Below are 18009 nucleotides of genomic sequence, written 5' to 3'. Positions count from 1 at the left end.
TGTGTTAGTATACCTTGGTAATATACACCCCTCACCATACACAAGTTGGTTCTTAATATGTTATTACCCCCACAAGGGGAGATTACAAAATGTCTTCAAACCTGTAACATACTCTTGCACTCTCATACTAGTTTCTAAATTAAATGCCGCTCAGTTTTCTTTGGTGCAGTCGAGGGGTTTCGTTCAAGTTTAGCAGAGGTTGCCGGAAAGGGCGGGACGGATCTAAAGCGCGTCCCGGAGTCCCCAGTCCGGGACGCTGATGCGTTTCTTGCGCGTGGATTCCATCTCTGGTTTCGACCCCCCAGTGATGCTTTTAGAATGTGTATGCGTGTTCTGCACTGGTTACCTGTGGCAGACCCCACCCCCACCCCCCCCCTTCAGGGAAAGCACGGCGGTTGCCGCGGAGACCTTATTCCGTGGGGTCCTGGCACTGGTCGCAGTAGGCCATGTCCTCGGAGTACCGCTCCACCTGAATGGTGGTGCTGTGGAAGCCGAATTTGGTCTGGAGAAGCTCTGTGGCCTCTTTTAGGACGCTCTGGGGATCGGCGTTCTCCTCTGCGAAAATAAAATTAATGTAAAATCAAATTGACTGCTTCTCTTACAGTGGTGTAGTAGGCCCTAGATCGATCTAGTCTGAAAAAAACGGCAATTTCATTCGTGTTTTTTTTTTCTTCTTTGGTTTTATTTGTTTTCATAGAATGAGTTCTGTGATGCCCTGGGGGAGTGAGATTGTGCTGGATGCTTGTCGGCAGCCAGTCACCGGCCGGGCACTTTTAGTGCTCAGTGTTATTTTAACTGTGCGTTTCTACGTGTCCAATTGAGATCACATGTTCCGTGTCGGATTGAAATGTGTACTCTCAGAGTAGATTTAACACTGATCATTTTACTGTGCATCTGTCTGCGAGTGTGTCCCTTCAAAAAGGACAGCCATGGCTCCTCTGCATTGTAATCTGCTACTTAGCAACACCTGGGGACCCAGGTGTGCAGGGACCCAAAGTGTCTGGGGACCCAGGTGTGTGGGGGACCCAGGTGTGTGGGGCCCTAGGTGTGCGGGGACCTAGATGTGTGGGGGACCCAGGTATGTGGGGCCCTAGGTGTGTGGGGGACCCAGGTATGTGGGGCCCTAGGTGTGCGGGGACCCAGGTGTGTGGGGACCCAGGTATGTGGGGACCCAGGTGTGCGGGGATCCAGGTGTGTGGGGGACCGAGGTATGTGGGGCCCTAGGTGTGCGGGGATCCAGGTGTGTGGGGACCCAGGTATGTGGGGCTCTAGGTGTGTGGGGACCCAGGTGTGTGGGGGACCCAGGTATGTGGGGACCCAGGTGTGCGGGGATCCAGGTGTGTGGGGGACCCAGGTGTGCGGGGACCCAGGTGTGTGGGGGACCCAGGTGTGTGGGGGACCCAGGTATGTGGGGCCCTAGGTGTGCGGGGACCCAGGTGTGTGGGGACCCAGGTGTGTGGGGCCCTAGGTGTGTGGGGACCCAGGTGTGTGGGGCCCTAGGTGTGTGGGGACCCAGGTGTGTGGGGCCCTAGGTGTGTGGGGACCCAGGTGTGTGGGGCCCTAGGTGTGCGGGCCCCTAGGTGTGCGGGGACCCAGGTGTGCGGTAGGGGGGCGCACTCACCAATGGCGACGTGGACAGACAGCAGGGACTGGCCCAGGGTCAGGGCCCAGAGGTGCAGGCTGTGCATGGCTTTCACCGCCTTCAGGGACAGCAGCACGTCCTTAACCGAGTTAAACTCCACGCCCTTGGGTGTTCCTGCAGATAAACCAGGGGGATACCACGAGCAGGGTCAGGACCAAGCATGACCCTGCTGTAAAATCCAGCTATGACCAGCTACTGGTCAAACCATGTTGTGCGTGGAGCTGGTCTGAACTGGTCAACCAGCTATCAGCTGAGTTGCTGTTTTCGGCAGGGCTGCCTAGGACCAAAACTACAGTATGATATTTCATCCATGAAACATGGCAGAAAGATAGTATCAATACAATGTCCATTTTTACCTTCCATGAGTATCCTGAAGACATCCCTCAGGATGGTGAGGGTGGTGCCCAGGACGAACACGGAGAACAGGAAGGTACAGATCGGGTCGGCGATTTTGTATTCAGGCTGCGGGAGAAGCCAAAGAGGGAACAGGAGGCAACAATTATGTGATAAATGACGTAAGACGGCCTGCTCCAGCAAGTGTCATAAGACATTAGCTATCCGCAATTAGAAAATGCTTAAGAATTACAGTACATTATGCACATTAGCCAGAAAAATTTACCCTTCACTTCAAGATGATACTGTTCAGATAGACTGTTACTCGGAGCTAAATAACTATCTAAGTTAATTTTGCATAATGAAGTATTATAGCAATGTAAAATACCACCTTCAAGTAAATTCTCAATGCAATATGTATTGTCATGCATTCTAAATCGGGGGTCAGCAACTCATGGTCCTCTAGGGCCAAGAACTGCCGGTTTCCCTTTTACCTGGGAGTCAGGGTCAAGGAAAAGAAAACCAGGCCTGGATTTGGATTCGAGGGCCCAAGTTGATGATCCCTGTTCTAAACTAAAGAGTGCCGGTACCAATTGATGTGTTTTAGGCAATGCTCAAAAACACTTTCATGAATCTGTTCATTTCGATAGCATCTTCAAAAGCCTGCACTGAGGCACCACTGACCCGGAAGTAGATAATGATGGCAGCCACGAGCACGCCCACGCTCTGTAAGAGGTCCCCCACCACGTGGATGAAGGCCGCCCTCACGCTGGTGTTGCTATGGCCACCCAGGATGCCGTGCGAGTGGCCGTGGCTGACCGGGCTCGCCCCACCCTCGTCGATCTTCTGGTACCCCGTGCCGTGGCTGTGGAAGGTGGTGGAGTGGTGGAGGATGTAGGCCATTCTGGAGAACAAAATGGATACCGGCGATCTTCACCCCACTCACAGTAAGGGAAACCTTCTCTTTAAAGCTAGGCTTCTACACTGTCTCTGACAGCAACTTTACCGTGAAGTCTTGTGACATACAGCTTATTCCATCCAATGGTCAGACTGACAGTTCTGATTGGCTAGTTTCTCAAGCTCAGTTGCCATATATAGCCAATATATTTACGTTCAATATATTTTCACTATATTCCATTTCTATAAGGGCATACTGATATCATTGTAAGAACCCTCTCTGATTGAACAGCTTCTCAACTTTAACAACCTGAAATCAGAATCATAAAGACTAGATTTTCATGCTGTAACATTACAATACAAATCTCGAAAAAGTCCCAACAGTGGGGCAACTCACATGATGTTAACCCCGACTGCACAGCCAGAGGTAATGAGCATCACGTGACCATCGATCTCGTAGTCATTTCTGACGATTCTCTCGATGGCGAGGTACACCAGCACGCCCGTCACAATCCAGATGGACAGCACCGACACCAGTGCTCCCAGGATCTCTACGGAGCAAAAAGCACTTTGTCTTCTTTACGGTTCGCCTGAAGTCAATCTGTAGTTAATCATTCACCAGCCCTATGCCCTGGAAGTTTGCCTAAATGGACACAGTGTAAGTGTTCCCTGCTGGACCGTTTGCCGTGTCCTCAGCCTGCATCCTCCTAAGACCAGGCAATTTATGTTAGTCCCCTGTTGGGGACAATAGTCAAGTCTTAATCTCAAGAACCATATATTTTACTATGCTGAAACCTACGCTACAAGGGATTTTATATCCCTGATTTTTTTCCCGACCTCAAACTCAATGGAACTTGTTGATCTCTCACTACAACCCCTCCTGTCTGCCATGAAGAGAAGACAGACATGTGACTCCTCCTTATTCACTCTTATTCTCACTTCTTGTTCCACACTGCAGATGCACCACCAGTTATACACTGACAGGTGCTGTGGGAGGACAATGAGCTCAGCATATTCTCGGTTTGCACGTCTGCAGGTGTCTGGTCTGACCAGCAGTGGCCGCTAGAGAGCGATGAGATCAACGGGACTAGCCGGCTTACTCCCAGTCATTCCCCAGCAAGGCTGAGCCAATCGTTGCCCAGCCAATGCAAACCTCCAGCCACAGCTGCCAATTACGCGACTGAGACACCCAGTCGCAGGGCTCACGTCTTGCCTTTGGAATGAGCCTCTTTACAGCGTGACAAGCTGTATTAGCTCAGGTGGTAAGAGCAGTCGTCTGGCAGTCAGAGGGTTGCGGGTTCGATCCCACCCTGGGTGTGTTGAAGTGTCCCTGAGCAAGACACCTAACTGCCATAATGCTCCTCATGAGCAGGTTTGTGCCTTGCATGGCAGCCAATCGCCGTTAGTGTGTGTGAATGAGAAGCGTGAATTGCACAGCGCTTTAGATAAAGGTGCTATATGAATAGCAACCATTTACATGTTTTTCTGCACCGTACTGCAAGCCTTCACCTGAGCGATGCCAGCCGAAGTTCATGGTCTTGGTCGGGGGTCTGGAGGAGATCCACAGGGAGAAGAGGCTGACCATCATGCTGCCGAAATCAGTGAGGAGGTGCGCCGCGTCCGTCATGATGGCTAAACTGTGCGCCAGGTAGCCTCCTGAAGAAACCGGAAGCACACACATAACGGCTTCAGATGGGTCAGCTTTACGCTTATGCAAAACATATTCCCATTTCACATGTGAATTTTACATTGTCACATGTGAACTGTACATTTTCCACATGTGAAAACTAAATATGTGACATGAAATTCCACATTTTCACATATGACTGACTTTTTCAAATGTGAAAACAAAACGGGATTTGAAATAGCCTCAATTACCCTTTCTTGCACTCATCTTATATTGCAAGTGGGGTTATTCATATGGTTCACATGTGTGCTATTCACATGTTGAGTGTTCACACGTGATTTTTGGACACATGGTTTTCGAACACACAATGTTTTCATAAGCATACAAACTGACAAACTACAAAATGCAATGCTTTGGTCCAAGCTGACATCTGCAAAATGCAATGCTTGGGATCACAGCTCTTTCAATCACCTCTTTTCCATTGCCAGGAATCAGTGACCATAAGACATTCAATTTCTCTACGATAACCTCCAACCCTGAAATGTTACAAACAGAAGTTTTCAGTTTTCACAGAAGTATTCAAGTTTTATGGAGCAAGTCCAGTAATATGAGTATAAATTATGGTTTTAAAACTGGCCCAATGCCTGGATTTCATGCTGACTGGACCAGCATTTTAATGTTTGGCATTCATAAGTTATTATGCCTTTTGTTATTTTATTTACATCAGGGAGGCATTTATCACAGATGATCACTACATTTACAGAAAAATAAATTACATCAGAGACAGTGGATTTCATCCCTAGTGTGCCAGAATTTTAATGTTCGACATTCATAATTTATGTACTGTAATATTTTATATACATTGGGGAGGCATTCATCAAAGTGTAAAGTTCATGTCGGCGTTTACAGAAACATGAATTAAACCGCAGTCAGTGGACAGGGAACAATAAAAAATATATACATAAAAATGTGAGTGTCTGTCCAAAGGTTATCAGACTGTCCTTCACAGACCTTCACAGAGTTGCATTTCACTGCGGTTTAATGACGGCTGGCGACATTCAGTGTGAAGTACTGCAGTATGTGTCCAGCTAAGGCATAAAGTTTTATTATTTTGATGGCATAGTGGTAATACACCGTTATCGTGCTTCTGCAATGCCGTGGCAGTATGAGAGTTTATAGGTGCATCAAATGTATCCTCCTTTCCTCCACTGTACCTCGTCTCCCAAGTGTGGGGGGAGGAGACGAGTGGAGGAAAGGAGGATACATTTTTGGAGTATTGGGACGCACCCTATGTGTTACCTGTGGTGGGTCATGACATTCTCTGGTTAGGCAAAGGGGGGCCAAACTCCAGTGGGGAAGGCCACGGTGTCTAGAGGTATTTTCGGTTCCCTTTCAATCCGCAGCCAATCAAAGCCATGAGAACAAAGTGTGTGGACTCTTTAACCAATCAATAACCTAAGTTCAGCACTAAGTTCAGTGCTGAAACACACCAAAAACCCCAGCAGACACTATGGCCCTGCAGGACTGGAGTTGGACGCCCCTGCGTCAGACTACGGCTGTCCCTTACCGATGACCTCTCCGATCATGAAGATCAGGCAAACTGTGGAGGCGATGTATAGCTTCTTCCTGGCGATTATCTTCTCACGGGTTTCCCCGTAAACGGTCTTGTTGCCGTGGCAGTGTGCGCCGACGGGCTGCTTCAGCTCGATAGCGCCCCCTGCGTCCCCGTTCTCAAACGGGAAGTTGGGGTATCCCTCCTTGGACCCCGAGAATGGGCTGGAAGACATCGGAGCAGATCTGTCACACCCCATACACTCACTGAGCAGTTTATTAGGTATCTATTAGAAAATGTTGCTGTAGCCTATCCACTTAAGAGGTTTGACGTGTTGTGTCTTCAGAGATGCTCTTCTACATACTACTGCTGTGATGCTTGGTAATTTGCGTTACTGTCACCTTTCTGTCAGCTTCGACCAGTCTGGCCCTTCTCCTCTGACGTCTCTCATTAATAAGGCATTTCTGCCCACAGAACTGCTGCTCACTGGGTGCTCACCATTCTCTGCAAACTCTAGAGACTGTTCCCAGGAAAATCCCAGGCGATCAGCAGTTTCTGAGATACTCAAACCACCCTGTCTGGCACCAGAAATTATTACACGGTCAAGGTCACATAGATCACATTTCTTCCGCATTCTGACCTTTGGTCTGAACAACAGCTGAATCTCTTGATCACAGCTGAATGCTTTTATGCATTCAGTTGCTGCCACATAATTGGCTGATTAAATAATTGCATTAACAAGCTGGTGTGCAGGTCTACCTAATAAATTGCTCACTGAGTGTTTGTTCCCGTTCTATGGTGTTCTGAGAAGAAATGCATGAAGGCAAATCTTTAGGCATTTCTTTATTTAAAAAAAGGCCTATTCTTTCTGTTCATATAATTGATATGTTGTAAAGAAATATATTTGTGCCAATGAAAGGCCTGCTGTTCAAAACCGAGCCACACAGTGCGTTCTTAGTGTACAGACTCTAGACGTCTGTGGTGGTATGGGTTAGGGACATTTAGTACATCTGGAAAGTATTCATCTATAGAATCGATTCATCAACGTGCCTGACAGCACAATTATAAAGAAGGTGTTCGTCTGGGACACTGATCACCCATAGGCCAAACATTATTTTGAGGAGTTTTAAGGAAACTCATTTTCAGCACATATACAGGAGCAATAAAGCAGCAAATGCTTAAATGAAAAAAAAGCTCCCTTGTAAAATATAATTACACCAGAAAATCTCATCTAATGAACAGGCACTCTAGCTCAAGCACTTGAAAACTGTATGATATAGCCTTATGAATATAATGCAAAACCTAAATTAGTAAGATTATGTTGGTGCTGTACTTTCCATTTCTTTTGTTTTTTTTAGTGAAGCTGTATATTGGATATAGAGACATCCGTAAATGCTCACAAATGTTTCATTTATAGTTTTTTATAAGCTCATATGGATTTATTGACATTTGTAAATCCTGAATATCTGATTATAAATACTTTTGTATTTATTTATTTTGTAAACAAGGACGCACACACAGTGCAAACTCCAAATGGGAGTTGTTACCTAACGTCACGTAATTACAAGGAATAAGTCTTCCACCCCACAGCACAAAGATAATCCTGAGACATTTGACTTCTTTGCAGCTGTGCCACGCACAAAACACGTAAGCGCCATGTTAAATTCAATCAGTTTACCGGATAGAAATCCGCTGACTTGGCTCGTTTTGCCCTCTCTCACTCAGACGGGACTCGGTATGATGAGGCTAATGAGCTGGAAAGCGCAATCTCGACACACAGGAGATAACCCAGCTCCGGCCTCCGACTCCATCACTCCGGTACCCGGGGACACTTCAGCGCTGAATGGGGTCGGTCGTGTGGAAAAGAGCGTCTGTTTAATCACACCGTGGGGACAGCATCGTGATGGCCTTCTCGAAGCACGGGGGGATATTCAAATCTCCGCATTGCACGCCGCGCGCACAAGATAGCCTTACTTCGTTAACCTCCAGTCTAGCTCTCATTAATTTTCCCAAATTGAGAACCTGTGTTCCAGAATTGGTGAAATTGTAACCATAAATTAAGAAACGTCATTTCGCCGTGGCCGTCAGATCATCATTATTATTATACGAATCCTTCACCCTGCAGAGTAAAAACGTTACAAGTTAAATGTGCCTAATGAAAAAATGTTACGAATAATAAATTAAATGAATTGTACATTTTAGTTCCTTACCGTACTAAATAACAAAAACACCTTTTTGTACTTAATAAAAACCCTGTATCATATCAGTACAGTCCTAAAAAATATCGAAAAGAAAAATCAGAAGAGCAATTCTTAATACATTTAAATGTAATATATAATAGACACATTAAGGCAATGTCCATTTATATGAACTAATGTCTCCGGACAAATAGGCTAGCCTGCTATAGAAATATGACTAAAGAAATATAGCCATAGAAGTGTGACTATGGCATTATCACAGTTTGATATGCCTACTCATTCATACATCAAACACAATCTGTTACACAGCTGAATTTTCGTTGAACAGCTGTGGTTACAGTGTCATGCTAAAGGGCATTAAAGCTGTCCTTCCCAATTCTGGGCCATGCCCCTTCAACTGGAAGTCCGTTTCTTAGACAGTAACTCGACACTGCTGTCCCCGGCTCCCCAGAGAGAACCGAGCTTTACTCCACATCGGCTTCTCATTATTCAGCCCAATCAATTATTTGCTAAATTGAACAAATTAAGCGTTGTTTAAAATGGATGGGAATGAAACGAGAGCTGTAACAGAGCCGTTAACGATAACAGGGAAAGTGTCGCTCCCTGCCGTGAAGAACAGAGGGTCGTTGACTAAACCGGAATTACAAAATATAATTATGTTTCGCGGAGCTGGTTTTATGTGTGTGTGTGTGTGTGTGTGTGTGTGTGTGTGTGTTATATACAGATTAGTTTTCCAGATTCCCGCTGTAAAAATAACAAATGCTGATGTAGGCTACTCCATTGCAAGGGACCCGAGGCTATGTCTAGTATCAGCAGAGCGTGAAATCAGCACTGATCTCGTGCACAGGCTTTTATACTCCTCACACGGGCAATTACATTTAAATTTTGCAATTTGCTGTGAATGAATTAAATGAAAATGATATATCAGGTGACTTAAATACATTGAGTGTTACTTTTCAATACAGTTACACGGCATACAAAACAAATATGAGCAAATGAACATGGTGAATGCAATACCTCTGATAAATGTCAGCTCAAAGGTTTGCATTTACTCTTAAAGCCAATGTAAAACATAAACAAAGAAAACAACTTACCAAGTTACCATTGTTTCCATCCTGTGTTTTAATTTGCTGTGACTTCAGCCTTTAACTATGTTATGTTATGAGTGCTCCTTGGATAAGCATTCGAATGGTATGTATGTTTAGTCTGTGTGACTGCATTTGAGTGGCAGCTGGGCCAAGCAGTGTCCTTTGAGGGGTCAGTTCTCAAAGTGAGAAAACGGTACATCAACCCAACCTAGAAACATTGTTCAATGATACACAGTAATTTCATGACTACTAAATGACTAACAATAATAATACAAATGTTGATTTTCTTTTTTTTTATCAAATCAAGCGGGCAGTTTTGGCACTTGGGGGCAAAAGGGGCAGGTGGTTGGGCACCTGGAGCATTCTCAAAGCCCCCCACCCCAGCCTGAGTCCGCTAAGACGAGAGCAGGCTTAAAACACGCCTGACCTCTCTTTCAGTCCTAACACACTGCACATGCCATATGGACGCAGCCAAGATCTCATCTTAAATCTGATCAAAATCTGCCTGACCAGCAAAGTGCTGTCGATGCTATCCACTGTTAACCTCGCTCCAGAGAGAGACACTACATTCCAATCTGCAATCTGCTATTTAGTCAGGTGCCAGCCGCTTTTTGCCAAAGCAACTTACAAAAGTGCCTTTTGCATGGTAATCAAACTCCGCTCAAGCTGTAGATACTGTAGGCAGTCCTATGAGCAGCAATAACACCTGCGCCATCATTTTGGAAAGGTGTGCGCAGCTGAAGAAAAGACCTGAATCAAATTCATAATGGTTTTTCAAGTCAAATACTTTTTTGTGTGCGATTGATCGTGCCTGGTGCAATTGAGCCAGAAGGCGGGGTTTGCACTTTTTGAGAGTTTTTCATAGGTTTCAATAGGCCAGTCAAGCCCAGTAAAGCATAGAAAAGTATTTGAATCCAAAATAATGATGTATTTAACCCAGGCTCAAGACCAAGGATATACAGGGAGAGGAATGGTATGTTTTTGTTTTAAATGGAAACATTGAGTATTTTGAAAAGGTACAGCCAGGGAATTTGCCTTCTGGAATGAATGGGGGATGGGTTGTTCCACCACCAGAGGAGGAAGGCAGAAAAGAAGGTCTTGGGAAGCAGACCCCAGGTATATACGTAATTGTTTTGGATTCAAATACTTTTCCACACTTTACTAAGCTTGTCTGGTGCATTTGAACCCATAAAATACTCTCGAAAAGTGCAGACCCCAACTTCTGATACACTTGGTTGGCTCAATTGCACCAGGCAAGATCAATCAAGCACAGAAACAGATTTGAATCCAAAGCAATTATGTATTTGATTTTGAGGAAAGTGGTTACCAGGAGAGACTGATAGCTAGCCAATGGAAGGGTGTTGGTTCGACTGTATGGTGTACTCATTATATGAAGACATGAAGCATAAGAATGTGCTGACTACAACCAGATCTTTATGTTAACAGTATTCGTGCGTTACTGCTGCAGACTTCATATGATCGGAATTCCATTCTCTACGTAAGAATGGTCGGTAGTTTTGGTAAATCCAACAGTCGGTACTCTATTTTTCCGAACCCCGGCTAGACAGTGGGGGGTTTAAGCGTGACGAGCGGACACAGGGCGGAGATTGACTGCTGCTGACGGCCCCTTCACATCAGCGGCGAGATAAGAGCAGGCCGGGCAGACGGAAGAGGGAGCGCGATGGAGTTTGACTCAAGGGTAAAAGCTGATGATCTTGACAGAGATCTGAGATGTGATGCCGGTATTAGCACCTTACGGCCTTATTGGAAAGGACGTTTCGAAACGGGGCTGTCAAGCGGCGAGTGGCTATTATCGTCGGCTAGACTGACGAGCCCTTTCATTTCGAGCGTCATTAATCAGCGGTGTTTACAGCGGCTGCGGCTCACCCAGTGTAGCGCTTCTCGGCAGAGAAGTGAAATCCAGATTCAGAAAGGAAATGTCTTCCCAAGCATTTTGTTCCAATCACCTGGATTTGCTAAATTGCCCGAAGCCAGGAGGTGGAAGAAACGCATACAGGACTTTTACTTTCTGACCCCTCGACTTTCCACCTCTGCTTCTGGGTTGGAAAACCCTGCTGTTCTTAAGAGTATAGGTGGTCAGATGCCATGGGGCTTTTCACTAATAACTCTAATGCGCGTCAAGGATGATTACTTCCTGTCTGCTGTCTCTCGGAGACGTTGTGTACACAAGCTTTTAGCACTCGCATCTGTTCTTCCTGTGTCAACAGCTAGCGCCGCGCTGGATTCAGAGGAGCGCGAGAGGCATGTTGGCTAAACCGTACTTCGGGGTGTAAGGTTTTTCAGGGGCGAATAGGACACCTCAGTGCGGCTCTTGTGCCTTTTTTTCCAGATCTGAACCGCCGCGGGAGAGGTTCCCGTCTGCCCGGCGTTGCAGCAGTCACCTGATTTACCGATCTCCCCCAAGGGTCCCTCTCTCTGCCAAGTAGTCGATTTGGTCTGTTGCTCTCACCGCGGGTCGCAGCTTGAAAGCGTACGCCAGCGACCTTCCTCGCCCTATCCGATCAGGAAAATTAGCCTGAACTACCACCGTCGTTGGGACCAAAGAGGGGGGAACAGCATTACTTATGTTAGGTTGCAGCAGCTCAGAAAAAACAATCTGGGTAGTAATCTAGGCTCACTGCGGCAACAAGAGTTTTCCCACTGCAATCTTTTCTCAAGGGATGTCTGACTCACCAGTGAATTGCCTGATATCAATGAATTAATTCACCTCCCTACTTCGGAAGTCTTTCGCTTGTTATTATCGGAATGCCACATTGAAAACAACGAACCTTTGTGACAAAGCCAGGGTCTGCCATGTTAATTCATTTTTGTGAAATAGCAAATTGACTATTTCCTTTCTCCATTATTAAATTATACGCACAAGTATGTTTCTTGTTACTAACGCAGAAGATTTAAGAGCAGTTCATAAACCCTATTTCCTGACATAGGTTCACTCCACATAACAAGAGTAGAGGTTAAATTATCTAAGTAGTACATATGTAAATAAACTTTGGCTTGTATTGGTCCTGTCATAACTATATTTTAAATATTGGATTTTCAACTGCCCTGACTCAGCTGTTTTGGAAATGTGAACACGGGCCTAATAGATGGTTGTAAAACCTTTCGTCTCTCTTGAATGCACTATCCATTCTTTCCATAGACAGTTCTCCTAATAGGCTTTAATTAACCACATAATCTGTACAGTTTGTGTGTGACATCTTTGTCAATTAGGTCTAATACCGAGATGCAAGATGGGTAAAGGGAAGGTTGTGCACGGTCGTTTCTGGAAGGATTTCTGGTCTCCTCTCAATAGAAAAAACGGGGAACTTGGCTTTTGATGCCTTTCCTGCCTTTATCGATTTAAATCTTTTACAATTATACCGATTAAGTTTCAAATCCTACTACATACGACATTTACTTACGTTTAACTCAAGTAATAATTTAAACCTGCACAGCAGTGACATAACACTTAGCACATAACATAAGTGCTCAGCTATATTAACCACAATGTAATTATTTACGTCTACCACTAAAGGAAAAGTGGGACCAACTACGTCTTTGAGGCTACTTTGTTTCTTTCATGCAGATAACGCTGTAGTTTGGAAATGACCAGTGAGGATGGCCGTTTTACAAAGTCCAACATTTATGAACATAATTAAAGTTGTAATGAAGAATGTTACCTGCTGATGCTGTCTTAACGAGCCATCAAACAAATTACAGTTGCATAATGAATAATTACACACCCCTATAATATAATTAAGGATGAGTACACGTGGATTATTACACCATTGAGTCTAGAGAGTGTCAGCGTGGCCATAGTTATTATGACGTAAGCACTTTTGCCATAAACATATTGCACACGTCCAGCCTTCTGTCCACATCCGGGCAGTTGCAAGGCCTTACCACTAGGGGTCAAAGTTTTATTAAAGCAGTGAAGGTCTGTAATCTCTCATGTGGAAAGACATGTATGTACCTGTTTATTGTAGTGGCTTATACCGGGATAATTCAACGTGCAACGGAGGCAGATGAGGCAACATACTATCAAATATCTTCCTTTGATATCTTTGATAGATTTTAAAAGTAAGAACTGTGTTTTTATCAATAAAACATATTTATCTATGAGTATTATACAGGAATGTATACTGATATTTATTAACCTTTATTAGTGGGAAAGGAAAGTATGAGTATATTTACCTTGAAGACATACTCAGTTGCAAGCCAACCCATTCACAACACCGTTTAGTCATAATATTGCTGCATTCAATATACATTTTCTTCACAAATCCAGCGATTATGGCAAATAGCCAGGCAAAACAGACATTTGCGGATTGCGATGAACAGCGAATGAATGAACAATACCCGAACACCAAAGTAGGTGTCATGACGGGGGTAGTGATGCAGAATAAACATTCAGCTGTTTGTATCTGCGTGAAATATACATCGATTAGCTGTTACTCGTGTGTCAGGGAACATGATTGCGGTTATGTGCCATTATTTCGCGTGTGTTCCTATTTCGCTGTCCATGGTCCTGAAATGAACATTTTCGAGTAGCCTAATTAAAGTCTCCATTTTGGTAACTTCTAAACACGTTCTGAGATCTATATTAATCTGTATTTATATAATTGTACTGTTTTACTGCTTGCACTGTTTCAATTTATGACATTTTATGGATAATCCCTGACTGAAAAAAATGGCAAAATCTCATGTGTTTATACAAATATATTCGTTCAAATATTTTACCGGTTCATATGTAGCTATGTTGTCTTTCATTTTGTTGTATGGATACACAACACAGTATATAAATGAAAGCCCGAACACCGACGGTACAGAATTATTTTTAAATATGGAATTATGTCATGAAAAATATATTTTATTTGGATATTTGCAGGATAATATTTTTCTTTCTACGTGTAGCCATTAAACACTTAACATTCGTTTTATTAAACCAGGCAGGCTTTGATTCTTTGTCATTTATTTATTTATTTATTTATTTATTTACTTGCTTACTTACCTACTTCATGAATCTAGGCCTATGTGTTTGGCTAGACAAAGTATTTTTCTATGTTCTGCTTTTAATGAAAATATCTAGAAGAAGTGCTTTCCTTTAGCTTACACTTTACTTTACACTTATATTTACCAATGAGGCTAATAAATGAATGCATAAATAATAAATAATACATTTACTAATTTCGTAGAACTGAAAAAGGAATTGCGGTCATTGTTACTCAAAAAATGAAGCGTGTTCCGTATTTGCCTCGTGCAAACATTCTTTTTTACAACACTGAAAAAACGATAACGGGGTTACACAGTAAATTGGTCAGTGTTAATTAAGCTCTAACAAAGTACACATGAGTCCAATAGGGACTATACTCTGTAAGAGTTGAATTAACACTGAACATTTTGCCTTTTGAGAATGCATGATTTTTTATTGCAGCTTTGTGCTGGTTTTACGCGTGTCTCACATGGTGGTAATAACACAATAATATCCAGCACAATTTTCCGTGTGAAATTATCTCCGATGGTGAACATCTGAGTACATTATATGGACTCATCTTAACGAAGTCCGAAATTGATTCACCATTTTGCGGTGTAAGGCTGACTGTTAGCTCTGGTGTGATGTGAACCTATACGAAATTACTTCTGATTTTATCAATGCTTCTGGTGAGAGAGATAAGCTACTAATTTACGCGGAAATCAACAAAGCACAGGCATCAGGTCGTCAGATGTCGTTGTAATAAATGATCAGTAGACAAATACAAAATGAATTAGTGCACCATGATCCACACTTAAAAGACAAATCCAACATTATGGGGATTTGGGCTGCGTATTTGAAATGATAAGAGCACGCATCTTTGGCGGAAAAGTAGAAGTGATATAGGTCACTTTTGATATTTTAGTCTTTGCCTGATAAGATTCCCGTAATGAGAAATGATGGCTTTATTTAAACGCATTAGTGTTCAACGAAGCTCCCCGCGGCCATTCGTCAGGCACTGTCTTACATGAAGTGAGGCATGGAAATGAATTTGTTCATTCGCATAAAACATTCCACAGACTACCCGGTTAATGGGGGCACGTGGGCAGCAGGGGATGGTTCTCTCAGGAAAGGGGAAAGTGACTGCATAAATATTGTGCATTGAAAAACACCGGGGGAAAACCAGAGGCACTTTGGTGTCTGATGGGCACATAAGGTTGAAGTGGCATCACCCATTTCGTGGCAGTACACTTCGTCCTCAGGGTATACTATTCAATTTTACAAAATAAATGGTTGATTCAATTTGTTGTCAATGGCTTTTAATGACTATTACAAGCCTGGATTGTTTGCATCCATGTTTAGTTTCATTTTGAAATAATGGGTGGGTTGCACGGATAAATAAACAGATACAGCAATGCCCCAAAATAAAAAATACTTATTAACGCCATCATCATCATCATCATCATCATCATCATCATCATCATCATCATCATGACCACCACCACCATCATCATTAACCAAAATAATATTAGCAATAGTAACTTTGGATGTTCTCATACGCGGGAGGTTATGATTTAGATGCTATATTATAGAAGATAATAGGTAAGTGACGTATTCGATATAGTTGTACGATGACGTTTTTATTGCTAAATTATCCATTGATTAACACAGAAAATCTTTGTCCACATACTGTAACAAGCCATAAATCTATGTTGAGTCCAATCTCTGAAAGATACAATAGCCTATATTAAAATATGTAACTTAATAATGTATTCCGTAATAATGTAATAATATGAAAGTACATTATAAAATAAATAAATCATAAAAGTGCTATTATTATTATTATTATTATTATTATTATTATTATTATTATTATTATTATTAACAGAACCAGCAGCACGATAGGAAATGTTTATTCGGTTTCTTCAAATAGGCTCGTTGACAACATTTTCGAAATAGCTATTATTTTAATTCATATTTCATATGTAGTACAGCGGTTGCCTAGTTAAAACAACGTTCCAACGTGTATACCTCCACATCTATCGGGGCTATGGTCAAGTATGTGGGCATTCAAAAAAACAAAATAAGAGGCAACAGTTGAATTCATTATTCGAAAAGTAGCACTTAAAACCCCAACGCGCGAGGAAAAGCTTACCTTTTTAGTTTGAGTGAATACATCTTCCCGTTCTTTTCGTTAATAAGGTGAGATTTCTCAGAATTCACCGTGGTATCCATAACTAGAATATTTTACCTGTATGTGGCTTCTTGGTATTACCGTTATCGTAAGAATTTTGATGAGTTTCGATGACAGACAGAAGTATTTAATTCAAAAGATACAGTGGATAATTCGCCCAGGCCATTCCCAGCGTATGAAGTGTAGAAAATCCGTCATCGCATCCTGTTTTAGCCAGGTGAAACGAATAAACGCTCTTATTCCTCTGCTGTATTTTGCAGAACTGCTGAACTTGACTCTAAGACGGGTCTAAGACGGTGGGTTTTGCTGCATCTAGAAATAACAGCAGTCAAAAATTGAAGTGGTGTTAAAGGCTGCAACAATCCCAAGCATTTCAATCAGCCGATAAAAACAAATACAGGGCAAGCGTTGTACGCTCCAGAATAACGTCCAATTGTACCGAGTGAATAGCAGGACAGAAGGCAACCTCTGCGGTAATTTTGTGGTAGCCTAAGTAGGGAGTGGTTGAGAATAATTCCTCCCCTTTAACTCCTCCTTTACGCATCTGTGATGAAGACGAATCGGCAAGGGCAGTGTCTTCTAAGTTAGAAATAAAACAAATACATTATATTCTATCGTATAGGCTATAGGTGCAACTAAAAATGATATCTCGGTCAATAGTTTACATTTGTTTTTAACTTGCCAAATTGCCTATTTCTGTGGGGATGACAGTAAATACCCGCGAAACAACTGCAGAGATCCCCATGGGATACCGCATGTATATATCCAAGCGTAGATCTGCGGATATTATAAGCGGATACTCGTACAGCCTCAAACGGAGAGCTATCTGATTTGACAAGTATCAGCATATAATGACAATACCACACCACAAAAAAACTTTACAAATATAATGAAAAAATATTGCGCAATTTCCCTATGATCCCAAATTCTAGCTTCATATTGCAGAGAAGTTATTGAGAAATGCATGCACGCTCAATCTGAATCTGAATACATATGAGGCCAGCATATCCAGCATTAAAATGATTGATTTCTATTATTTTACTTTTGTCAGTTCTAATGTATCAATGGCTCGCTTTTCAGATTGTTCAACTTCACAGTAAGCTGTCCAGTGTTCATTTAACTCTTTAACTCTAACAGAGTAGGCCTACCTTTGAGTCCAATTGGAACCAAGTAGCTACTCTGTAAGAGTTGATTTAAACACTGTGTTGTAGGCTTGGCCCATCACTGCAACATCCCTGGTAAACTGGTGAAGGTGGAGGCCACACCCTCAGCCCTCTTGATCAGTCCAATCCTCCTCTTCTACTCAGAAATCCACTGGTCACCTTTTCTGTTCTGTACAGATACTGACCATTGGAGCAGCTTGTGGGCAAAGAGTAAGGGTTAGCCTTCCAAGTAAAATCCATTTCACATCACCCAGCAGGACTCACAGTTGACACCCCTCCTGCCTGAATTCTGTTAGAGCTTTTGCATACAGCTAGACATACTGCTTGGAAATTGTACCTTTGA

The 18009-nt window shown here is 43.0% G+C and overlaps 1 protein-coding gene across 1 annotated transcript; it reads right to left on the bottom strand.

The window, feature by feature from the left end:
• Positions 1-409: 409 nt before the first annotated feature.
• On the bottom strand, positions 410-16804 carry slc30a2 (solute carrier family 30 member 2). Its single transcript, XM_061243577.1, has 8 exons — positions 16465-16804; positions 6067-6275; positions 4382-4528; positions 3270-3423; positions 2660-2879; positions 1999-2104; positions 1622-1756; positions 410-555 (listed from the first exon to the last, which is right to left on the bottom strand). Exons 1-8 carry the CDS (start codon positions 16542-16544, stop codon positions 410-412), a joined length of 1197 nt encoding a protein of 398 aa, XP_061099561.1. The 5' UTR covers positions 16545-16804.
• Between the last annotated feature and the right edge of the window lie 1205 nt (positions 16805-18009).

The sequence above is a fragment of the Conger conger genome, chromosome 5 (genome assembly GCF_963514075.1).
Source record: "Conger conger chromosome 5, fConCon1.1, whole genome shotgun sequence".
NCBI lineage: Eukaryota > Metazoa > Chordata > Actinopteri > Anguilliformes > Congridae > Conger > Conger conger.
This window is presented reverse-complemented; position numbering and strand designations above follow the sequence as displayed.

Bases quoted from the DNA above. Each gene is read 5' to 3' on its own strand.
- slc30a2 (XM_061243577.1), bottom strand. From the start codon at position 16,544: ATGGATACCACGGTGAATTCTGAGAAATCTCACCTTATTAACGAAAAG. The intron at 2,105-2,659 runs GTCAGTGGTGCC...CTTCTCCCGCAG, and splicing joins CCATCATTATCTACTTCCGG to CCTGAATACAAAATCGCCGA. The intron at 1,757-1,998 runs GTAAAAATGGAC...GTTTATCTGCAG, and splicing joins CTTCAGGATACTCATGGAAG to GAACACCCAAGGGCGTGGAG.